The sequence below is a fragment of the Sturnus vulgaris genome, chromosome 14, assembly GCF_052056855.1.
Source record: "Sturnus vulgaris isolate bStuVul1 chromosome 14, bStuVul1.hap1, whole genome shotgun sequence".
NCBI lineage: Eukaryota > Metazoa > Chordata > Aves > Passeriformes > Sturnidae > Sturnus > Sturnus vulgaris.
Window position 1 is genome coordinate 17,778,937 of NC_142256.1, and position 25,841 is coordinate 17,804,777.

The following is a 25,841-nucleotide window of genomic DNA, read 5'->3' on the forward strand; positions in this document are numbered from 1 at the left end:
CAGCAATTTCTTCTTGCAAGACCCATTCAAGCACCCAAGGGCCTCCTCTTGCAGGGACACAAGCTCTGCTCTCTGTCACCTTCAAACAAGCAGCTTCTGTATAACTCTTAAACTGACAGTTGATTTGAGCTAATGAAACATTAGAGTGGCAGTTGCTCTTTGGTATTTTTAAAGAAATATTTACACTCCAAAGGCTTAACCATCTTGAGATGACTCAGAGCCAGTAAGAATCTTGGTGTATACAAGACAAAGTGAATAAATGTGTCCCAGATCTCACACAGCTAAGCTGTCAACAGATGAATAACTTTAGTTGGAAAGTTAAAATGGAATTAGCTTACTGTTTTGTATTATTTACATTCAGTATTTCAGACCAATGGTTTTGCATAATCCCTTGAGAAACAGTGGAATAAACACTTCCAAACAAAACATATGGTGCTTCTGCCATCATGTATCAAGCCATGATAGCACATTCCAGCCCTCATCCCACCTTCCCAAGTCACTCCTTTGCTTCACAGGACCTCTTGTCCTATGGGATGCACCCTACTTACATTTGTCATAAGCAAAATATGTATTCTGTAATACATGTGTGGTTCAGTTGGTTATTTAAGGGCCCTTTGCTATCCCATCTCTTACTCACCTGAACTAGTACCAACCATACCCCTGCCTAATGCTCTCAGTACACCCTGTCCAGCTGCAAGGGCTGTCAGAAACCTAAGCACACTTTGTTCAACTACAGTTGTCACAGCAGGCTAAAACCCACCAAAATTGAAGTAACATCAAACATTTTATTGTTCACCAATGCACCAGGTGAGCACATAGTTTCTGTGAGCACCACACTTTCCCCTGGCCCATCAGAGTAATCAGCACAGTCTGCCCTCTAGTTTGTCATGCTGCTCTAGCAGCATAGCAAAACCACAGTCTCCTGCCCAGAATCAGACTGAGAATGAAAATAACACAGGAGCATGGGCCTTCTGGAGGGTAGGGTTGCTGTTTTTGTGTTTGACTGTTTTCTTGGGGTTTTGTTTTGTTTTTTTAATGTTGAATGTTATTACTAGGCCCTTTCTTACAATGCAAGAAACAGGTAGGCAGTGTTTTATTTTGTTTCAAATGTATTATAAAGACTGTTTCAAGTTCATACACCTTAATGAATGATAATTCTTGTTAACGGCATGATCACCACCATCACCATTTGCTCTGGAGACTCCTTACTCAGTGCTGGCAGTTAATAATGAACTTATTCAGGCATCCCTAAGCACAAACTAAAGTTGCTCACTCACCTGCACACTCTCACAGGCTGGGTACCCACCATCACAGTGTCCTGAAGGCATTTGAAAAAAACAAGAGATGTTAAGTATAGAAGACAAAAACTAATGAAAGGTCACTTGTTTCCCACTTCCCAATTTCCGAACTGTCTATTCACTCTTGCAAAATATTCTGGAAAATTTCTGCTACTATCTGTCTCAAGGTATTTGCTCATTCTAAGATACAATTGCTTGCTTTAGCTAAACTAATTGTCACCCTATGCAAACACATGATAAACCGTTAAATGAGAGGCAACAGAAGGATTTAGGCAGACAGTTTTCCCAGTCGTCTTAATTTTTAGGAGTTGTCTCAAATCCATTCCTAGTAGTAAAATTAACAGGCTTACAGTACCACTTTAGAATACCACACTGTTAAAAATTTTACATCACCATTCTATAGAAAATAAAAAAACCAAACCAACAAGAATTCTCTCCACAACTTTTATCAGTTTAAATGTGGTCGGTTTCACCTTGGCTGGATACCAAATGCCCATCAAAATGCTAAAACTCCCCTTACCAGCTGGACAGGGAGGGAAAATGTAACAAAAGGCTCCTGGGTTGAGACAAGCACAGGGAGATCATTCACTAATTATCATGGGAAAAACAGACCCCGTTTGGGGAAATTAATTTATTACCCATCAAATCAGAGTAGGGTGATGTGAAATAAAACACCTTCCCTGCAACACTCCCTTCTTCCCAGGCTGAACTTTATTCCCAAGCTCTCTAACTCCCCCACACTGGCACAGGGAGACAGAGGGAATGGGTGTTGTGTTCAGTTCTTCACACATTGTTCCTGCCCTGCTTCCACCCCAGAAGAGTCCCTCACAAACTGCTCTAGTGTGGGTACCTTCCACAGAGTGTAGTGCTTCAGGAAGAGACTGTTCCAGTGTGGCTCCCCCTGCTGGCCAGGAGGAGGGAAGAGAATGCTCCTCTTCGACCTCCCTGGGCTGCAGGGGGACAACCCTTCACAGGCTGTTTCCATTGCACCCTTTACTTGAGTGATTATTCCCACTCAGAAGCACAAGCAATATCAAACAAGCACCTGGCTCTGGCTGTGCAGACTCAGTAGTGCCTCTTTTATCACTGTGAATGTTGTTGTGGATCAAAGCATTACCTTCAAAGATCTTCCAATAGATGGATTAATGCTCAGCTCATTACCCCCAACTGATGAGACATTACAGTGCCTGCACATACAGCAGAGGCCAAACTTGACAGATTTTTAAAACAAAACAGTTATAATAAGGAATTATTTTCATGTTATTTCTTGGAAATGAACTTTGTGTTTAGGGATTCTGCTACATGAAAAATAAAATAGACATAGCACAGGATCCAGCTAACAGAACATATCAAGTGTGTTCCCCTTGAAGTCCACATCATAGACTTCTGTAACATTAATTTTTTCTGCTGCTCACTTCTAGTACCAAATAAACTTCAACTTCTTTATTTCATAAGTATAACTCATCATTTATTCTCCACTATGAATAAAAAAAACAAGCTGAAATATTCAGCAGTCTATGCAGTTGCTTTAAGCTGTACTCTACATGTGGAATATTAAAGACATTATTCAAAAACTGTTCAGCACACGTTGTTTCCTGGATCTTGTATTGCAGGGTAGGTCTTTATTAAAAGGCAGTATTTGTTCCACAATGTACACTTCATATACTGGAGAACAGGAAGCCAGTATGCCCATGTACAAACTAACATTGCACTTCAAATACTCCGAGAAGATTCTCCAGTTCGCCAGCAGCAACCTGATAACAGGGCTCTGGATGAGAAAAGGTAACACAGCAGGAATGAAGTGCATCAGTGTGCCATGGTGCATATGCTTGTGCACACCTGGGACTGGGGTGGACAAGACAGGAATGAGGCTTGGGAACATAATTCTCAACTGGGTAATGATAACCAATTTTTCCCTCATTTATACATAAGTTTTACCAAAGACACGTGCAGCACCAAAACCATGCCAAGCAAAACACTTACAAGAAAGGCTAAACTAATACAAGAAACTGGAAAATTCAGATTAGCAGAATGACCTCAAGCACAACAGCTTAACAGCCATCATCAGGGTTAAGAAAGTTTACCTTACTGGAACTTTAAGAAAAATGCTCCAGCCAGAGATTAAAAAGCTTGCCAACAACAGCACAGCAATGGAATGAAATTCATGTTCTCTTACAACACAAAAATCTCACTAAGGTTTGACTACAGGAACTATGCGCAACCAAGGAAAAAAGAAAACAATCAACATATTGTATAATTTCAAAGTATACAAGTAAGTAGTTATGAAGAGAAGCCAATTTTCCATGTGGTCATTTTTGTGTCCTCTGCTTCATAAAGGACATCTCTGCAGACAAGTGCAGCTTGTTTTCTCTTGCTCCTTCCCCCACCAGCCATTACAGCAGCTTATGTTACTGACACTGCTTTACCATAGGAAATCCAACTGCACGCTTTAGCAAATATCAAGGAGATACAAACGTGTCTAAAGAAATACAAAAATATTCTATGCACTTTCCTTTGCATTATCAGGACAAACTGTAAAGAGGAGAAAGATAAGCAGTGCGTAATACCACAGTCCTGCCAAAAGGAAATTATAGACTGAATTTTACACTGCAATAAAAAAACATATTTGAAAAAAAAAATTACATTTACATCTTACACATTAGAAAGACATCACCTGAGTTTCTAAACAATTCTGGTTTTGAAATTACTTCTAAACACAGAAATAGATCATTTACGCCTATCCCACTGTGTTGGTTTGGGTAGGGATAGAGGTAGTTTTCTTCAAAATAGCTACCATGGGACTGTGGTTTGAATTTGTAGTGAAAACCAACACACTTATGCATGCAGCTTTTGCTTTACATATTAAGGTGTCTTTGTCTTGACCCATGAGTTTTCTCACTTTGCTTTCCTGATTCCCCCCTCTCATCCCACTGAGGGGTCACACTGAGTGAGCAGCTGCATGATGCTTAATTGCTGGCTAGGGTTACACCACAACACATATAAATCAGGAAACTATTCACAGCAAAGTGAAATTCCTTATTTTCCACTGTAGCTGGATAGTAAGTAATGTACCTTTTTTAAGCAGCAATTTAATTCCTTGAAAATGTAATGCTTGCTTCATGCCAATACTATTTTCAGAGCAACCCAGAAAAATACTAGGCATGGCAAAACTCCTACAGGAGTTTTCAAAAGTACATAATCATTCCATTTTAATGGAAGTGAAGGCCTCCTCAGCTCAACACAGTAGAAGCTGGCTAAAGAACAACTTCCATCACCATTACAGAAAACACCAGTACACAGTCAAGATGAGCACAAGTCTTATTTTAACCACAACTGAGGCATCAGCCTCCTCTTTGTGCATGTGTATTACACATTTGGAAGAATGCTTTTCCTTTAGCTCACAAAAAATCTGATTTACGGTCTATGGACATCAGACACTGATGATCTTCATTTTAGTCCTGTTTGCCTTCGCGCCACTGCCGTGAACCCTCATTCCAGGCTACATAAACAAAGAGAGCAAGTACCACGTGGACAGTGACTACAGCAACTATGGCAGCATAAAAATAGCTGTCTCTGTCAGACATTCCCAAGGAACCTGAGAAAACAAAGAAAGTAAAGAATATTAGTTATGAGCTGGGAACTCTAACATGGCAAGTCACAGTTCTCCTAAAGACTAAAGACCAAAGTTACATTTACTCCTCAGATCAAAAATCTGAGCTCAAAACGATTCACAGTAAAGAATTCACCGTGATAGTTAAAGGCCTTGAAACTATTTCTGGAATAAAGCAACACTGCAGTATTCAATATTTATGATAAAATATCCCAGATTTGATGTCAATAGCCTAGAGTTCTACAACATTCACTTTTTCTGTACCTTCCAGCACAAAACAAACCTCAACATTCTTTTTTCCTAAATGTAACTCTCTTTGTGGGGCAATAAAATGAGGGAGGGAGATGGGAGGAAGAAGGGGGAGAATTCTGTAATAATTTGCCACTAAAACAGGAGAAAATAGTAGAACAAAAATTAAATTTAGAAGACTATTACCTTCTGTATTTAGACTGTAAAACAATAATGCCCCACCAGTTAAGATACATGAATGCATCTCATACAAAATAAGCCTTCAAATATCAAGACCAAACACTGAAATACTGTTTCCCTTAATTTATAAACCCAACAGTCTCCCCCAAAGCAAACAAAACCTACACATTACAGCACTCCAAAACCACAATGCTGCAAAGATAATCCTTTCCGTGCTGACAGATCTTGCCACTAACTGACACAGCGAAGTTGAAGCTCAGCTTGCTACACCTCAAATTAAAAAAAAAAAGCTAAAAAGGATCTTGAAAGTTGCTTAAAAAGCTTTGAGCCTTTTATGTACTATAATACAGCAGTACACACCAAAGGAGAATCATCTCAGAACAACTCAGTTACATGCTCATAAACCGCACTTAAAAGTGGCTGTTTTCTCCCTTCCTCCTCCCCACTTCTGAAGGAGATAACGTCCTAGAACCACAGAAGGTAAGTATTAAAGCCTTGCAGAATCAGGACTACAACATGGTTGCTTGTTCAAACAAACAGCCATAATCGTTCTTTTTTTTTTTTAATAAAAGAAAGCGCCACAAGCAACCACATTTAGTATCTGACATTGCATATAATTTGTTTAAACGCACATATGTTTCAAAAAGCAAAATATAAACCTCATAAACAATGTTATTCTGTTCTGAACACATGATTAGTTTGCAATACCTGCAGGAAGCATATCTCTGATGATTCAGACAAAAGTCTCCTGCAGGGTGGTGTTAAATACCCCTTAGGTAAGGGAAACAATGCACCTATATACAATATAAACCTGTATTATTAACAGCAAATTTTGGATTGCAGACCACAGTGCAGGGAAGGATACATTGATCATCTAAATAATTTTCTGTTCTAATTACATTACAGGACCTTTTGTCTATATATGGCAACAAGTATTCAAAACAGGAAGAACAAATGTTTTTAGAGGATTGTACTTTTCCTCTATTTTTTAATAATAATGCTAATTGGCAGAAACAAAATTACCTTCAAATACATAAGCCTTTGATGAAAAATATAGCCCAACAGGTAATGTAATCATTAGAGCTGAGAAGAACAGAAGCATTCTTAAAGTTGATGTTAATGAACCCTCATTTCTGAAATAAATAAGAAAGGTTACACACAAAGTCACAATATATATGCCTGAAACAGGACAAGAACTCGTTCCAAACAGAATCCGATGACTTTTCAAACGCTGAGTAAGTGTATTGTTGAGAAGCAATAAAGACTTGAAGTATGCATTTGTAGGCTGCAATAAAAATGAGAGGATCCAAAACAAGGTAATGATTCGGCCAGTCTAAGCTCACAAACAAAATTAAAAACAATCTTTAGATTTTTCCCATTACGGTTTGCAAGCGTTATAACTTGGGTGTTATGTTAATATGTTTATCAGTGCATTACTGCATAAGTATTAAATATCTAATATTAGTTACACATGCACATGTCATATGACAGTACCCTGCATTAAAACTAACCAAGTTCCCTTTTTTAAGTAACTACAAGACCAGGAAAATGACAAATCCTACAGGCTGGGAAAGAAAGGGAAGTACACAGATCGAATTTAACAGCTTACTCTCCAAGCTCCTTTTTATTAGGTATTCTTCCTCTGTTTAAAAATAATTTCTCAGTTTTTAACTGAGAAAGTTGGAATAAGTGTAGTTACAGTCAGAACACAGAGCCACTACACCAAAACTTTGCCTTCACAGACCTAAACTTAGAAGATCTTGAACAAGAGATGGCATATGAAGGTTTATGCACTTGGGAGGGTCTCCCTGAACTTGACCTGCTAGAACAAGTGTTGTGTTTACAAAACACCGCATACAGCTTGGCTCCGTTTGTGCTTCTACCAGTTCTCCCTCACTCTGCCTGGCTGACTATATTATTTTATGCTGAAGTAAACATGTAAGCCGGCCCTCTTGACTTTCAAAGATTGCCTGATTCAAAGACATAAGTCCTTAGGGTACTGAAATACAAATATGTGTATTTTTCTTTGGAAAAAAAGTGGAAATGGGGAAAAAAATGATCTCATCTCTGATAGTTATGTGCAGCCATGCACAGCTTCTACACTGCAGCCAACAGCACTTCTGGCTGCTCGTGTACTGCCATACATTTAGGCAGCATATTATGTAGCTTAAAAAAAGAAAAGCATCCGAATTCTTTTCCTTTACTAGCGCTTGCCTGAAGGACTATCAGGGTAAAGGACATAACTGCATTCAAAATTTCGCTACGGAAATTAGAAACCATTCTATCAACACTTAGCCACAGAAGAGTAGGATGACCTCCAGCTTAATACCAAAGTTAAAAACTCCACTGCTGACAAATATTTTTCTTACACTGACATACTCTCATCGTTTCCCTACGCAGTAAAAACAAATATTCGTGTATAAGCTCAGCCTAGCTCGGCACGTTTCCCCGACGGCCGGCAGCCTCCACGCTCGGGATTCAGGGTGGCCCAGGGTTACGCAGCGCGACCAAGTCAAACAGGGGACCTCCTCCTCAACCCGCTCCGGCTCTTCTTCGTCTGAGCTGCCGCTCCCCTCCCGCTCTTCCCCGGGTGTCCCGCGGCTGCAGCCCCATCGCGTGCTCATGGTGCCAGGCGCGCTCCCAGCGCGCCGCGGCCCAGCGCGCAACCTTCCCCGCACCCCATCGCCGAGCCCTCCCGCCCCCGGGCCCTTCTCCTGCACGCCCTGAGACTCACGGCCTGAACTCGGCTACAGGCACGGCGCTCACAGACCCCGGCCCAAACCGCTCCATAGTGACGCCACAGCCGCCCCAGACCCGCCGGAAGCCGCAGCAATGGCCGCGCATGCGCGGGGAGCAGCACAGCCGTCGCCATAGCAACCCTGGTGCTGGCGCGGCCTAACGGTGGGCACTAAGAACTGCAGCGGGCTCGCCCCGCCCGGCTGAGGGACGGGGATGGAGGCGGGGAGGGGGGGAGAGATGATGGGACAAAGGGATGGAGGGGAAAAAGGGACAAGACGGATGGAAGAATAGAGGGAAGGAGAGATGGAAAGACTGAGGGATGGAGGGAATGAGGAATGAAGGGACAAGAAGGATGGAGGGAAGGAGAGATGGAGAGACTGAGGGATGGAGGAAATGAGGAATGAAGGGACAGAGGAAAGGAAGGACGCAGGGATGCAGGGACAGAGGGATGTATGAGTGGGAAGATGGAGGGCTGAAGGGACTGAGGGCTGAAGGGACAGAGGGATGTGGGGATGGAGGGCAGCCTGAGACCTGGACCACAGCAGCAGCTTCAGCTGGGCTTGAGCAAAGTCGTCATCTCTACAGGTAAAACTACCCTGAGCAGGTTCACTGCCAGCTCGGAACAGTGGTGCTATTGGTGCTTCTTACAGGTGCCTTTCTTGAGGGATATAGAGAGTGTTTGTGTATGGCAAAACTGCTGTCAAATGTCTTGGATGAAGGCTGAGGCTTTCCAGGAAATGACTGTGGTCTCAGAGCCAATAAAACCTATGGTATTGAGATGTTTTATTAAGTACAAAACACTACAAATTAAATAACACAGGGCCAAGGCATTCTCTGAAAGGGAGATTGCAAATTGTCTCTACGTCATCCTCTTGGGAGGGAGGCTTGTTCACTTAAAGATTTTCTGCTCCCCTGCCACTAAATTGAAATTCCTTCTCCAGCCAAAGAAAAAAATTCTGGTCAAAATCTGAAAGAAACCATCCCCATCATAACTGATAGGTGCTGCAAATGAGAGTCCAAGGACTCCTGCAGAGTTCACTCTCCTCCAGCCTGATGAGCACTAAGCATTTCCAACGTTAATGCTATGTTAAAGCTATTAATTTACATTCCCAATGAAGCTACTATGCTTAAATACTCACTAAAGGATGGAAATGTACCCAGCTTTTCAACAGAAGCCCAGTGTTACAGTCTCTGCTGTGCAATCCGTCTCATTTGCAGGGGAACTAATTGTTGATACTCAATGAACAGCTTTTGCAGGAAAAAAAACCTTGCAAGCTTCCAAAGAAAAGCTCTGGAAGCTGTTTAATTGATGTTGCCATTTAATTGAATCTCATATACCACTGTAATAACATATTTGCCCCTTTTATGGTAAAATCATGTTGTTATCTTGCCACTCAGCCATGCCAAACCTTAATTGTGTGAGTCACTATCTCCACACGGCTCCTTTCTCATCTTTTCCTGCGATGTGCAGCCATCCAGCAGTCCTGCAACCTCTGCCCTGCTCCTTGCTGGAGTCCCATATAGCACACGGCATGGCACAATGGCTTCTTCTTTCCCTCCTGAGCCACCATGGCATTCTGCTACCCTGGAAGAGAAGAAATATGAGATGGTTGCTTTCCTTGAAATCAGTAAGATGAGGAACACAAACACTTTCTACCTTAGCCAAAAGGGTCACAAAGGGGAGATTATTTTCTAGTTAACAGCAGAAATTTTGTAAGAAAAAAATATTCAACAAATACAGAACCTTTGGACTGCTCTAAGAGCTCAGGAAAACCATGAAAACCTGGAGATGCTTGTACTTTTACATGCAAACACAGAAACACTAAACTGTTCATCTAGGGTTATATGATGTTTTCTTCATTTATTCTTTGTATAGTGTTTATCTTCCTTATCTGACTCTCTAAGGGTAATCTACCTGAACCTATATTAGAAAACCAATTAGGGCTGAGGCACAGGCATGAGCTCTACCTGCCACCATTCCTATCACCCTTTTTCTGGCTTGTTCCTGGAGTGAATATGTCATGTGGTAGCCAGTGCTCTGCAGGCTCTGAGCGGGGACAGCTGGGCAGCACCAGGTCCCAGGAGGTGACAGAGAAAAAAACCTGTTCTGTTTCTGAGTTCACAGACACCCCTGGAAGAAGAGAGTGGCTAGAGCAAATGCAACTAGGCAATAACTTGTATCAGCAGACCAGGTTTTGGGGTTGGCACATTAACCTCTAGACCAGGGCTCAGTGCACTGGGAGTAGTAGGGGAAGAGTGATCCCTTAGTCACAATAGCAGGGGATTGTGCAACAAACATTGAATGTGTTCCTCAACTCCACCCATACATATAAACTGGAAAAACTGTTGTTCCCTGGACAGATCTAAAGACACATTTGACAGAGTACAGAAACATCCATTAATTTTATGGCTTGAATTCTGTCTGCTCATAAAAAGGGTGTTGTTTAATGCAATCAGAAATGTAATACTTTATGCCTAGTAGCCCTTTTCCTTCAAAAGATTCCCTCAGCAGCAGAATTGCCCTCAGCTGTTCTTTGCTTGCTGGTGAGAAGAAGCATGAAGAAACTTGTGTCTCCAGTATGTTCTTCAGTAGGGGCTGATGTAAAGCATTCCCCTGTTCTTTAGAAGGGGCTGGTGTGAAGCATTCCCCTTTGTCTTTCAGATCAGTCTTAGTGGAGAATAAGAGGGAAAGGGTCCTTTGCAGGGGCAGGGTCATAGCCATGCCCATGTGGCTTCCCTTCTGTTGTAGAAGACATTCCTGGCCGTCAGGTTGACCAAGTGGTTATATTACCACCTTCCTCAGCAGTTCAGGTCAGACAAAAACAGGGTGATGCTGTTTGCAGACAAAAAGCAGAAAGTTTTGGTTTAGAAAGGAGATTAATAGATATGAACAAATACATACACATGTGCTTTAAACTAGTACTTTAAACTAAAAAAGACAGTGCTTGGCTGTCACCAAATGATACAGAAGGAAAGGCACTCACACTAGTGACTCCGAAGAACCAAGCAGGAAAAGAGGCCCCTTTACTTACATTTCATGTCTATTTATAGAATTCCAACAGTGACCATGGATTGGACAGTGAGGATCTTACCTCCTGACCCCATAGGTCCCATCAACAGTCCATCAATTCTCTCTTCTTCCAAAGAGAAATGCAAAACATTCATTGTTTACAAGAACAGAGTGTGAGAAACTGCAAGAAATTATCTGTCAGCAATCAGAAGGCTGAACAAAAGGGCAACACTTGGGAGCAAATAATACTATAATACAACAATTAGTGATACTATATGTGATACTATAGTGATATTATATTATATGACTGCATTGTTTGGGAGGATTTAAAAACCTGTCATTTCATTGTTGAAACAGTCCTAAAAGTAAAGAATTGCTGATGAGCTTCACAACTTCAGTTACATGAATATTGCTTCCCTTTCTCACAGTTCCTGAAAATCTCTGTTTTATTTTCATTGCAGCTGACACAAAAAATCGTCCCTGTTCATCCTGTGTCCTGGAAAGCATTGCAGAGATCCAGCACACTGGGTCATCCACACAACAAAATTTATAAACTTTTATAAAATTACCAGCTTTCCCACCAACCTGTTACATACGAAGCCATCCATCAGTATTATAGTGATGTTATTTTCATTCTCCAGTAAAATGAATGGTAATACGCTTATAGCCATACCGGATACCAGTAGCTTAGGATGTAAGCCAGACTTAATTAATAGAATAGCCAAATTTTAACTGACACTGTGGCTTCAGTCCTGTCCTTTGCATTTGTCATCTTAACTAACTAATAAAATTCTCCAAGGTCAGCTACAGTGACAGAAGTTATTTGTTTGGATCCAGTACTCACCCAAAAGACATTTAATCCACCCAGAAGCCTTAGTTTTCAGGTGAATGAACACTGCTCAAAGGACACCATGAATATATAGATATAATTTACTGAGTAGCATGCTTTATATTTCCTCCACCAAGAAGGATGGAGAGCTGCAAGTCAGGCTTTTCCCTTTGCCCAGCCTTCCCACTAGGCATAAGGAGGAGAAAGTTACCAAAAGATGCTGCAGAGTGAATCAACAGGGTGTCCTCACTCAGGGAAGGCTCTCAGTGAGGTGCTTTGCTGTATCCAAAGCATCCATTACAGCTTTGCTTGGGAAAAAGGGGAGTGCAGCATGTGTCACTGAGCAGCAGTTGCTGTACAACTATCTATGAGGATGGTTCATATCTACACTTTAAAAATGCAAATGGACATCTGTTTTGTCTTTAACCACAGGAAGGATATGGAATATGAAAATCTGGGGCTTTGGAGATTTTCATATTTGGATATCAAAAAGATAGGAGAAAGTCACCAGTTCCTCTACACACCAGAACTAGTGATGTTCTTCTTAGGCATGTGGAAACCCTGCCTGAAGCTCCTCTGAGACCTCACCCGGAACACAAGTTACAGCCTTTAAAACTCACAGCTGAAGCTTTTGAAGGTTTTCAGGACTTTGGCTTTTTTTTTTTTTCTGTTTTTTACATAAACTAACAACAAAGAGACAAAAACTCAAGCCTGCTACTGAAGACCTCTTGGTGAACATGGGGACAGATAGGATTGTTAGAGTGGCTCTCTAGCAGGCAGTGAAGGACACTACTTCACAGACCTTGGCTGGATGGGATGCAGTCACAGGGAGACATGAAGGGGTCAAAGCACCCTGTGAACTGCAGAGACCGGTGTTTCTCAGCCTTTTCTTTTGACAGGATGGCCTCTCAGATGAAGACTTCTTATTACCCCTAGTCTTTTCAGTGCACAGCCAAATACATCACTGCTCCTCTAATTGGTCTGCATGTAGCCACTTGTATATTTTGAGAAACTGCTGAAGAACAGAGAGCCTTGGAGGACCTGAAGGTGCAGAAGTCTGGGCAGGATTCTATTTGCTTTCCACTGTTATAACTTTCCATTGACTCACCTCTCTGTCCATGAGTACCCTCCCCACACATGCACACATTCCTGTTTCTCTGTGTGAAAATGAGAAAACAGCACTTTCCCTCTGTCAGGCCTTTCATCATTACACCAGAGGATTGCAGCCTCTTCTTCTCTCTCATCCAGAACTGAACTGGCAGCTTCAGTAGTAGTGGCAGGTCCACAGTAGTTATTCATTTGGTGCTGTGTGAAAGGTCTCTGCTCTATTATCCCCTCATGGCAAAATTTACAGACAATTACTAAAGTTGCTAATTAGGCATGTTGGAAAATATAAAACACTAAAAGCTCTGCTTCAAGGCTGCAGCACTGATTACATAGAGGACAGGACATGGGCATGGGAGCATTAGCTCCAGGCCAGGTGACAGATGTTCCTGTTTTACTGTCATCCACCTATAGTATGGCAATCACTCTTTAAATAAATAATATTCACATTTCATTGAATCTTGCTGCATCTTTCTTGCTAGAAGATGGTTTCTTTGCTGGTCTTTCCTTTGCTTGTTACTGTTACTGCTGATGTTAGTAGGAATTTGGCATTTAATGAAACGTCATGTTAAGACATGTTGACTCTTGCATACAGAGCAGGAAAGGTCTCTTTTTGTGGCCAATTCTTCTTCAGCTTAGAAGGACCCCCTCAAAATTATTCAGATATATTGGAAAATGGCAAAGTATGATTTAACTGTGATTACCTGTAAACTCAATGATTAGGGTGTTCTTTTCACTGCTATGGCAAAACTGTGATCTTTCCCGTGGGATCATTAACTAGAAAATACTTAGGAGCCTTGACTTTATGTGCTGACTCTCTCTACTGATGTGCTTCTGAATATGCATCAGACAGAGCCAGCAGGTTCCCTGTCAGCTAGCCTGGAACTGGTTTTCCTCTTATTTGAAGGCAATTAGTCTTTGATCATATATTACCACTCATCAGCTCTCCAGCAAGCCTGGAGCAGAGCACTTTCACTCACAGTTCCCCAGCCCTTTCCCTATGTTAGGCATTCAGAATCTGCATGCTTTTAGGTTTACCTCTTCTATAAAGGATAATGCACAATGCCACAGGGTCTGCCTTTTTTTACTCCCTTCATGCCACATGTGAAGGCTGCAATGCCCCACTCCTTCCCAGAGCACAACATCGTTCATGTGTTTTCCTCCCACCTGAGAGGCTTCATGGGACATGAGCAATGCAAAGCCTCCCTGAAGAGCTGGAAAACAAGATCCTCCTCAGAGACCCTCACTAAAGTCCTTTCGATGTAGTTCAACAAAGAAAACCATACGAGAAACTTGCCCTGTCAGCGTCTCAAGCCTTACTCTGATTAACTGTAGGTCACTACTGCCTGCAAAAGAAGTGCCCCTGAAGACAACAAAGCTTCACCTCAGCCGGAGCTCAGAGAGGCACAGGGGTGCCTGGCTGCTGTGTTCCCCGAGCCCAGCTGCCGCTGTTCCGTTCCTCCCTGTAAGCAATACCTCCACTGAGGGGGAGCTGCAGGTGCCCTTGAGCCTGCTTCCCAGCCAGGATTTCACAGCACATTTCACCACAGGGATGAGGATCAGGAAACCAGAGTGAATCGCATCAAATGAGGCTTAACTCGAGGTAAACCTGAGTTAATTTAGAATTGCAGAATCATTAAGGTTGAAAAACCCCTCTAAGATCAGCAAGTCCAACCATTAGCCCAACACTACCAGGTCCTTGAGTAAACCATGTCCCCAAGCACCACATCTGCACATTTTTTTTAACATTTTCAGGCGTGGTCATTCCATCACGTTCCTGGGCAGCCTCTTCCAATGTTTGACCACCCTTTCACTGAAGAAATTTAATCAGGTTAAGCTCGAGAAGAGACCTGACGAAAAGTGGATGCTTCTAAGAGCCTCGTGTCCAGTGCCATTGCAAAGAGTAGTCACCTCTGCTTGCCGAAAACACCGAATCCTTTTTGTGCTTCCCAGGCTCAACCCCTGCTAGTGCCAAGACTGCCGCACCATCAGATGACAAAGTCCTTCTCTCCCCGCCGCTCCCGAGCAGGGCTGCGGGCAGCTCCGGAGACGGCACAGTCTTGGGCTCCTGCAGCCACAGGATCTCCCTGCTAGGAGCAGCCAATTTTCCGGAATCCTGCCTTGGAGATGCTGCGCTCCGGCTGCTCCCGAGCAGGCAGCAGCCCCTAGATGGAGCTGCGCAGCAGGGAATGAGCATCCGCTGCCAGGAGCCCACCTGGCACCATCCCATTCACCCACACCTGTTCGCAATCCCCGTCTGTGGGCTCCCGTGTTCAGCATTACTGTGCTGAACCCCCGGATCTGGCTTGGGGTGCCGGGAAAGCTCCGCCTATCCGGCAGCCCTGAAAGGATGTCTGGGTCTGGAGGTTTATTTAACTCTGCTTCATTAAATCCCGTGCTTTAAGCCTTTTCTAGAAGCTGGCTACACTTTTCTGAAATTATTTCAGTATAGAAGGAATCACAGCTGAGCCATCATCAAAGAAATTTCTTTCTGGTTGTTAAAGGGGGCTGTTAGTTTAACTGCATAATATTTTATAACCTAGCATCTATTTTTCCTTTCCAGACTGCAGCTTTGTAGTCCTTACTTGCTCTCCTCATCAGTGAGCTACCTGAACAGAGGCCCATACCACACCAGCTCCTGTGAGGACCCAGCACCAGCAGAGTCCCCAGCACATGTCCTTGCATTGGGGCTGTCCTTGCACTTGGACAAATGGTGCACATCACAGCCTTTCTGCAGCAGACTGGGGGACGGCCCAGGGGTGCAACGAAAGGCTGGAATGAGTTCAGAAAGAGAAGGACCTGGTAATGCTCACACCAATACAGACTTCATTACAGGTAATTACCCTGTATTTAAATAATTAATTTTATTATGTGTTTTGCTGAGATACAAATACTTTTCTTTTTGTATTAAGTTAATACTATATAGCAGAAATCAGACTGAGCTCTGAAGAATCTACATTAGTACTTTTCGTCGGGCCAGAGAGTGACTTAAAGGCTACAAAAATAGAGAAAACTGCTATTGCCTTGGGTGAACACTGGCAGGTTGCTACAACTACACTGCAGGGGAAAATTGTGCTTTGCATTAGCTGTGTGAGAGCAGCCAGCCTGAAGGTGACAATTTCCCAAGACAGAATATCTCACCTACCCAGAGACTAGGTCAGGTGTAAAAACCCTTCTCCTTTGATACACAAAAGAGTAATTACAGTTCCTGGAACTGCCCTGGGAAGAACACTGATAACTTTCCCCTGTTAAGAAAATGAAACTCACAGGAATGCCTTTTTCTTCTCCCTTTTGTCCATAAAATGATGGCCAGGAACTCCCTCAGATATGTATTATCTCACTCAGCAGATGCCACTTCTGATCAGTTAGGCTAGATCCATCCACAAAAGATGCTGAACAGCTGGTGTTTAGCCCACACAAAATCCCATCCATATCCACTAAACAAGGTTTTCCTTTACTTTTCTCACCAATAGGACTTGATTCAGCTGATATTTTCAGAGCATACAGAAGCCAGAGAAACAACTATTGTCCTCAGCTCATTTACTCAGTTTCAGTGGTTGTGTGGTCATCCCAGACTGAGGAGAAATGGGCTTTACTTCTGGGATACACCTTTAAAGTTTAATTCAAGTGTGCCTCCCAGGGGACTGACCCCAACTATCCAGCAACAGATGAGTCTGGGATGGCTACTTTTTAGTCTGTTGACTTTATATAACAAAAAGTCCTTATTTCTTTCAAACTTCTAGTGTTTCATAGAACCCCCAAACAAATCTCCACCGCACCCAAAGATTTTTCAGAGAAATAAGATTCATCGTACTAGTGTGAAAGTCTAAACATCACTCGGAATGCAGTAACGTCTTCCCAGCTCTTTTGGGAGTCACAGGCACCCCAGCCCACTGTAGCTAGCTCCAAGATGAGAGCAGAGCAAGGAGTTGTAGGGACTGATTGCACATCTGGATGGAACACAGTGGAAACTACTCCCGAAAATACAAAAAGCAGGATGTATAATCTAGGCAGAGCAGAGAGGGAAATGAACCCTTACTTCTGTCCCCCACTATATGGTGGTTATGAAATTTTCATAATCACAAGTAAAAAAGATGTTGTTATGTCTCACTCAACACACCATGCCCCAAAATACCTCAGCTCCCTCCTTTCACAACAGGCTAAAAACCACCGTGTCCTGCAACTTGGGTTTTAATTTTGCAGCCTCATATCCCTGTACAAGCCTGGGCTAGTTTTATGAATTCTGATGATGTGTTGCAGCCTAATGTGGCAGACTGATAGATGCAGACTGAAGGAAGGGAGATTTAATAACCCTAGCCTGGGCACTGAGCTGGTAATGAAGAAGGGTTGTTATTAGTAATTTGCATAACATGAAAGGAGATCCAGATCTAGGCTTAATAAACTCTTTTTCGTATAGAATAACACAGTTATAGCCATTTCTATAAAAATGTCAAAGCTTTTATGTGAAGTAAGTGTTCCTTCAGAGCATAAAATACAGTCCTACAACACAATAAAAAAATCACTTGTGTCACTACACTGATTTCTTTGAAATGTCACTAAAAAGGGCAGGGTTATGAACTGAAGCATATGAACTTTTGTTCTCACCTGGGATGTGAGACAGCACAATGATAAGAAGAGCTTAAATTAGGGTGCAAGAACTAAAATGGGGATGCTGAGGAGCAAGCATAGAGAAGCAATGCCATGGGTGTGCATCTACTTTAAAGTCAAACTGCCTTTTCTGTTTAGATGATGTTTTGGCCCCTGAGAAACTCTAGGTCATCACACAAAATCAGGAGATAACAATTGGCTCAGAGGTGGGTCAAACCCCCAGGCAATGGGAGGTAGATGGATTGGGCGACTGAGCAGAAAACAGGAACCCAGCACTGTGCTGTTTGTTTCGGTACCAGGCACAGCTTGCAGAAGGCACATTCAGGTTCTCAAAGACAACAGGTGATGCTCCATGTGGAAAAAATGACCACAGCAGTGGGGAAGGCGCACTTGTAAGCAGCCTGACTGTGGGGAGATGGAGGTGGTGTTTAAGGAGCCTCAGCCACTTGTTCTATGTATTTTCCTGGCATTGTCTCCTTGGAGAGCTGCACATGCCCCATGCCTGCCAGCATGAGGCCTGACCAGGCCTGGGTCAGTGCCTGTCTGAGTTGGTACACAGTGCTCTGAACCCTCCAAGCACTGCAATATGGAGCATCGCTGGTGGATGTGTAGAGACATGCAGTAAAATATACATTTACTGTTCTACATAGTCCTGAGTGTAAAACAAGCGTTTCATCCTTACAGTGTAGCCACCCCTCAAAGCACTGATCCTTGCCACAGAGAAGTTCTTTAGGGCTGTTTGCTTGAAAGCCCTAAACTAGGACTGGTCTAAGAGAGACAGGCTTATTGAAAAGCAGTGGGCTAGTAAAGTCCTTTCACAAGCTGTGTGTGTTAAATTCGTGTTCCAAGTAGCTTTAAAAACATCTGGGAACCTTCATTTTAAAAATTAAATTGTGACAACTCACACCAAGCAAAGGAGCTTTTCAGGGCTCACACTGACCATGCTGCACTTCTACAGCCTGGAAGCACTCTGAACTCAACATGTCTGGAGAGAAACATTTGAGGTATCTACTTTGCACCCTTTGCTCTTCCAGTCAGCATTTTCCCCTGAGGGCATCTTCTAAAACCCATGGAGCTTCTGAGCAATAAGCATCCATAGTCATTAAATCAATTTTATTAACTTTGTTGGAAAAAACTTTTACCAAGGGTAAAAATAGACCACCTGTAATTTTAAAAGTCATTTTCTCTAGCCCCATTAGTTATTCTCAGAGGTAATAACACTCCAATAGCAACAAGGTTCTCCTGCACTACTACAGAGCTTTTCTTCCCCAAGTGCTTTTAAACCTACTTCACCCTACTCTGTCCCCCAGAATTTCAGCAGAGTTTCAGGCCACACAAGGGGAACATAGTTCTCTCATCCAACCCACAGCCAAGACCCACGGCTGGGATGTGACCAACTGGAAAGCAAGTCATGATTTTGTTTGGAAAGGGTCAGACTGAGACCAGCTGTCTGCCATGCACAGAGACCTGTTACTACATTCACAAATATTGAGACATCATGGGGGATTTGAGTTGTAGTTCTGCAAGATGTGAGAAATTTGTCTTTCGGTTCAGAGCACTCGATCAAAAACATCACAGTCACACAACACAGCCCAGCAGTCAGGTACTAACCCAACCAACCAGCTCAGATCTGGTCAAGACTTTCCAAGGACTGACTTTGGGGCAGAAATTTCCACCCCGGATGGAACACCAGATGTTCTGCTGTAGCCAGCATAAAGCACACAAGCTAGCATACTCTAGCATGGCTATGCTTGTGTGCAGACATTCGACCACGGAAAATATTCAGGCAGATGGAATCACATGGATCCAATACTTAAGCAACTGAAATTGTCCAACATTTTCAGTTCTGCTCCCCTGTATGACACAGAGTATCATGCATTGCTGTCTGTTCATTTGGTTGAGTTTAGGCAACCTGAGGAGTAACAGTCTTCAGGTTGACACAAATAATTTCACTCTACAAAATGCTGAGTCAATGTGAAGATTTTCAGGCTGTCCCAAAGCTTGGAAAACTTCTTAGGCAAATTGCATGGCTCCACTGAGGTACACACTCCTGATTTGACTGAAGGATGGTGAACCAGTTATCCTCTCTCTTGCTTTTTTAGAAAGAGTATACTTAAAACCACACACATATGTATGTAACATACAGCTGTGATTAACACCACGGTGATTAGGAGATATTCTTTGCAAGAAAAGAGCAGAATACAGCCAGTTACATACACACCTACTTCCACATGAATATAAGACATTCTCCTTGAAGGGGAAATTATGGTACATTGGGTAAATAAATCATTCTGGGCATATTTGGGGATGTCTCACACTCCCTCACCACTCTCTCAGAAAACAGAAGCGGAGAAGCTAAAATAAATTGTAGAGATGAGCAGTAATTTATTTTCCCATCTGGAAAAGATAATTTAACTACTCAATTAAACATTGCCTAAAGCCATACTATTAGAGTTGCCTATCCCATCTGTAATACAGATGGATTTTGTTCTCCTATTACTGGTCTTCATGCTGTCTGGTACTTAAAAATTCTAGTTTAATTAGATGACACTTTCCACAAATGTTGAGCTATTGGCACATAATTCAAGCCGTATCTAGGAATTTTTGCAATCCAAGAAACCTTCTGTAGAAATCTTATGTTCTCATATCTCTGGCACAAAGAGCATGTTGCAAGCACTACTGAACGAACTGATGACATATTATTTCTTACTTTGTGTTATTTTGAAGCACAGGGCTTCAGTCTGGGCTCTTTTCTTTCATTTTTCAGTAGCTGTCACCCAAGACCATCCACAAATCAAATGGTTTTACAATCTGTTTTTCATTGATTTTTCTTAAATGTTGATTCAACATTGAAATAGATAATTTTAATACTGAATTAAGAGGTAACTCCCCATTATCAGGAGATTTCATTCACTGCTTCCCTCTGGGCACTCCTACAAGTGCAGCATTTCAGGAGCCTGGAAGTACCTCCAATCTCTTTGTCACTTCCTCACCCCATCTAAGCCCACAGGCAATTCCCTGCAGCAAATGCAAAACCTGCAAATTTAAGGGACCCAAACACACAAAGGTGCTCAGTGGTTCCACCTGAGAGGTGGAAAAAACAATGATCCACAGACTTGTGCGTGGGGAACTGAGGGACATGATTTACCGGCGAGCAAGGCAGTGCTGGGTTATCAGCTAAACTTGGCCATCTTAGGGCTCTTTTTCAGCCTAAATGATTCTGTGATTCTATGACTTCTGACTTAAAAGTTCAGGGGAACTTACATATGATTGAGAATTTTGCTCCACAAGTTCAACTGAATGAGCTGGAATGTTTTGTTTTCTCATGAAGAGCTCTCTTTCTCTGTCCAGATACACCCTGTGTCTCAGATCCCTATGGCATCTAGCTCAGTGGGGAACTAGACAAATATCACTTCATTACCCAATGTGGTATTTTCCCTAATCCTAATCCTTTTTGTCCAACAACTTTTTCCAGGATGGGAGATTCCATCATGCTGGGTGCAGTATGAACACAACACAAAATCAGTGTTTCATGAACTCCTTCTTGATGAAGACACTAACTTTGGAGAAAACAGAAGAATTTTCATATATGATGAACAGATCTCCTACAGTCACTACTCCTGGGTGTCTTGGATTAACTAGTCAGCAGGGTTATCAATGACATCTTTAAGCATGAGAAGCAATAGCCTTGGTTCCATTTCATCTGAACTATGAATACAGATTTTTTTGTCCATCTTATTTTTGTAACTATATTAAATTCTTTACCTTAACAATGTCACTATTGGAAACACAGTACATTCTGATTTCTTTATATTCTGTTACTTTCATGAGTCATAGGAATCAGCCGAGGCAAAAAGGATGATGGAAGATGAAAAAATATCTGTTTAAGTTGTTTGAATGATTTTAGTTTGAATCTACTTCATTCCTCTGCTGCTTGCTTGGTTAGCAAAGGTTAATGGAGGAGTTTGGGACAACTCGCTCTGCCTTCAGACATCCTTGGGGATGGCAGGAGTATTGGTAACTCTTAGACAAACAACTGTACCTTCTATGTTCACTGGACTCTGCAAGTTCCATCAAAACCCATGAAGATGAAGCCAGGAGGCTGACTTCCTTCAAAGAGCCTTAGAGGTAGTTTAAAAAAATGAATTAAAAAAAATTCCAAAAGATAATTCCTTCACTGTTAGATTTATAACAGCAGCTCATCACATATGTCAGATCCCTGGGTACATATGCAGATGTTTCAGCCATATGCAACAGCATATGGCACATTTTTCTCAATAACTAGTCTTTTTTTTCCTGCTTAAGGCTATAAAAACAAACATGAAGTGTCTCAGCCAGCTCAAGACAGAGGATATACCTCTGATGGCTTCATCTCCTCCTGTCAGGCCAACTTCCCTCCAGCCAGACACTGGTTCAATTTCATCTTGCTCTCCAGTCCACTCTCCAGTTATCCTGGTAAAAGTCAAACTCTGCAGGACACCCCCAATCTGTACTGGTGGGTGGGGTTATTTCTCCCCAGGCACAGGACCTGCATTTCCCTTTGTCGAACTTTGGATGTTCGTTGCTCATCTCTCCAGTCTGTTAAGGTCCCTCTGAAGGGCTGCGCAACCCTCTGGGGTATTGGCCACTCCTCCCAGCTTTGTGTTGTCAGCAAAGCTGCTGAGGAGGCATCTACCCTTCATCCAATGTTTATCCATTGATGAACAAGTCAAACAACACCAAGGACAGTACTCAGATTTAGGAGACACTACTAGTGACAGGTCCTCAACTGGATCCTGTGCCACTGATTACAACCCTCTGGGATCTGCCATTCAGCCAGTTCTTATTCCATCTCACTGTCCACTCATCCTGAAAACTAAGGGATTCTCCTTTGCCTTCTTCCCACATTGTATGGAGTGGGTTTCGCCACCACAACAAGCTCAGCCATGTTGCTAGCAAAGGAAATTAGAAGTAGGCACCTTTTATCTTGGTCCAATAGCCTGGTGTTGGATCACGGTATCTGTTGCCTCTGGTGAAAGATTAATAGCAGCAAATTAAGTGCTGCTTAAGCTCTACTGATCAATCATCTCCCTGCCCTAGATGTTCCAGCAGCAGCAGAGGTTGGTTGCAAATACCATCTCACCTCCTTCCCTGCTGCCCTTTAACCGAAGTGCACATGTTGAGAGCCGCCAGCTTAACAAGTCTCTCCAAATGCCAGACATTTCTCCTGCCTGATTAGCACTGAACTTTTGATTTGTGAAAGTTATTAGTAGGTGTCCTGGGGTACAATGCAAAAATGTATATTCTATCACCATCTGTTAAAATGTGGGAGGGGTGGTGATCCTTATCTCTGTGGGAGATATCCTCTGCTGATGTGCCATCTGATAAGATCAGGGGGATGATCATCATTATCTTTTCACAACCCATCCTTCCTCCAGAAGATATATTCTGTTAATGGGTCATTAAGACCTATTGTGTGATTGATAAGATTACATCATCCCACTGGGAGATGCTCCAGCCAGGGGCAGGAGCCAAGCCTTTCCTACCCAGATAAAAAACTGGGGTTTGGGACGCGAAGGCAGACCTTTCCACTGGATCCTAGAGGAAAGTTGGACCATTTCCACATCATCGCTGGATCTTTGGAGGAAAACTGCACCTTCTACAGGAGCACTGCTTCACCCGAACCCCATCTGTCATCCAGGAGGACTGCAGCCACCATTTAGATGAACTGCTACCAACACCCTGACTGACAGGGTGTCAGGTTGTATTTCTGACTTTGTCAGTGGTTTTTCTTTTATATTATTACATGTATTTTTTTTCTTTTTTCTCCTATTAAATTGTATTACTGACTTGGAGTCTCGCACTGGTTTTACTTTCAAACCAACACAGTAGGGCAAAGAGGGAGGCGGTTTGGGTGCTGGAGGAAAAATTGCTAACTCAAATGGAATTCATTACAAGCACTTGAGATGGAAAAGGCCATGGCTGTTAGAGTGAACAAAATTTATTTCTTCTTGGTTATAACAGCCACAAACAGGGAAGGAGAAGCTTGGCAGCTCCAGCCTGACTTGCAATGGAATAAAAACACCCACCTGCAGGACATATTAAGCTAATAAGCAAAAAAACACATCAGTGTGCTTGATGATATAGGATTACAGAGAAATGCTTCAAATAGTTACAAAATCACCAAAACAGGGAAATTCAGAGCAGCTGCTGGGATAGGGAAGGGCTTCATTCATAATGTAAACATAATGTAAATGGTGCACACATCCCATGTATCAGAGAGGATGGAGGACCTTATAGCCAAAAGCCTCTGTCAGGGAGGTTCCTCCTTACTACAACAAAAACCCTGTGGTGACTTCAGGAAGCTGCAGTTGAAGGGTCTGGAACACAAGCCTGACAAGGAACAGCTAAGGGAGATGGGGGGCTCAGAGGGACCTAATTTCTCTATGCAGCTACCTGAAAGGAGATTGTAGCCAGGTGATGGTTGGTCTCTTCTCCCGAGTAACAAGCAATAGGACAAGAGGAAATGGCCTCTGGTTGTGCCATGGGAGGTTTAGTGTTGTGGTTGGGGTTCTTGTTGAGGTGAAACAGGTGAAGAAACAGGAATGGCCTTTGCGAGGGTTTCACAGACACGTATTTTTCAGCCACACATGTGCACAGTCCCGGAGTTCAGAGGCAAAGGCAATGGTCTGGGGTTTTGGGTTAAGTACATGGGGATTTTACAAGGGTGGTGTTAGGGTGTAGGGGCCAACAGGGAACCAGGGTGGGAGTGACCAAAAGGTTGACAGACAGAGAAGGGGCAGGGGGATGTCCTAAGGAACAGAACAAGGGTTGTCTTGACCTGATAGAACAAGATTCGTTATCAAAAAGAGATAACTGAGAGGCTTCTCCTGTCTTTCTAACTGGGAGTGCCTTTCAAGGTCCCCACAGTTTAGACTGGACATTAGGAAAAATTTCTTCACTAAAAGGGTTGGAGAGCATTGGAACAGGCTGACCAGGGCAGTGGTGGAGTCACTGTCCTTGGAGGGATTTAAAAGATATGTAGATGTCTTGGGGTGACTGTATGATGCCTGTATCCTCAAATCGTCTATTCGGTTGGTGTTGAATATTGAATTCTGCAGCTTTAAGACTGGTTCCAAAAGTGAAGGGGGAGGAAGACGAAGTGCAGAATTTGTTATCAGAAACTGCACTGGCTCTCCTGCATTCCTGCTCACAAGCTTTGTTGTGTGTAGTAGACAGAGGGAGAAAGCTCTTGCTTGTTGGTGAGTTTTTCTAAGCAATAGAAGAAAAAAAATTCCCTGGACTGTGTTTTTACTCCTTTTTCTTAAAATTGGTCGAACTTGCTCTGGACTGAAAACCCAGGGGAACACAAAAGTCCACACCTGTGGCCCACCAGGCCTCGCCTGGGCTGCAGCATTTCCCAGCGCCAGAGAAACTAAGAACAACTGAGTAAGCTGGGCTGCAACCTACAGAAGGGACACTTCTGAATCTGTCATCTCTTCAAAACAGCAAGACCTTTTGCTGTTTAGTATTGTTCATTTTTGTGCTGAAAAGTGTCGGCTTTTTCTCGGCCCCAAAATAGGGTCTTTCACCCTTCCTCCGGTCTAGCTCAGGTGTTAGGGTGAAATTCCCCTGGGCCCTAGCCACAGGGACGTAGTTAAGATATCAAAAGAGGCTCTTTCCCCTAATAAAGTTACAGGTTTATTTCTCGTGGGTAGTGAGTGAAAAGGGGAAGGGAAAAGAGCGGGGGAAGAGGGAAAAGTGCGGGGTAAGAGAGCAGGGGAAGAGAGCAGGGTAAGAGAGAAAGAGAGGGAAAAGCAGGGTAAGAGCATGGGGGAAAAGAGAACGGGGGAAGAGCTGGGTAAGAGAGTGGGGGAAAAAAGGAGCGGGGGCAAGAGAACGAGGCCAGCGGGTACTGACCTTTTCTAGGGTGTGGAAAGGGGGGGCGGGGAGAAATTGGATCCCAGCCAGCTCTGTGTGGCCAGCAGGGGAGAGGGACCAAGATACAGGGCACAGCAGGGCCACGGGATGTACCATTTACAATGTATCTAGGAAACACAACAAAAAGTGTTTTGCCTGTTAAATAAATAGTTTTTTACCCACTTCTCTCTGAAGAAATGTTTTTCCCGGAGCCAATTAAGAGAAATACTACTTAAATCTGTTTCCCAGAAAAAACTCATTCAAAAGTTTCCTCCCAAATTTGCCTTAAACCAGAACAGTAGATGTGGCACTTGG

At 42.9% G+C, this 25,841-nt stretch overlaps 1 protein-coding gene across 1 annotated transcript; it reads right to left on the bottom strand.

Moving 5' to 3' along the window:
- Positions 1–2,889: 2,889 nt before the first annotated feature.
- Positions 2,890–8,215, bottom strand: VMA21 (vacuolar ATPase assembly factor VMA21). The gene is made up of 3 exons (XM_014881572.2): positions 8,072–8,215; positions 6,361–6,470; positions 2,890–4,893 (listed from the first exon to the last, which is right to left on the bottom strand). Exons 1-3 carry the CDS (start codon positions 8,179–8,181, stop codon positions 4,751–4,753), a joined length of 363 nt encoding a protein of 120 aa, XP_014737058.1. The 5' UTR covers positions 8,182–8,215; the 3' UTR covers positions 2,890–4,750.
- Between the last annotated feature and the right edge of the window lie 17,626 nt (positions 8,216–25,841).

Excerpts from the sequence above, each read along its gene's own strand:
- VMA21 (XM_014881572.2), bottom strand. The coding sequence starts at position 8,181 with ATGCGCGGCCATTGCTGCGGCTTCCGGCGGGTCTGGGGCGGCTGTGGC. Across the intron at positions 6,471-8,071 it reads CCTGTAGCCGAGTTCAGGCC|AAATGAGGGTTCATTAACAT; the intron begins GTGAGTCTCAGG and ends TATTTATTTCAG. Across the intron at positions 4,894-6,360 it reads AAAGGCTTATGTATTTGAAG|GTTCCTTGGGAATGTCTGAC; the intron begins GTAATTTTGTTT and ends TTGTTTTCTCAG.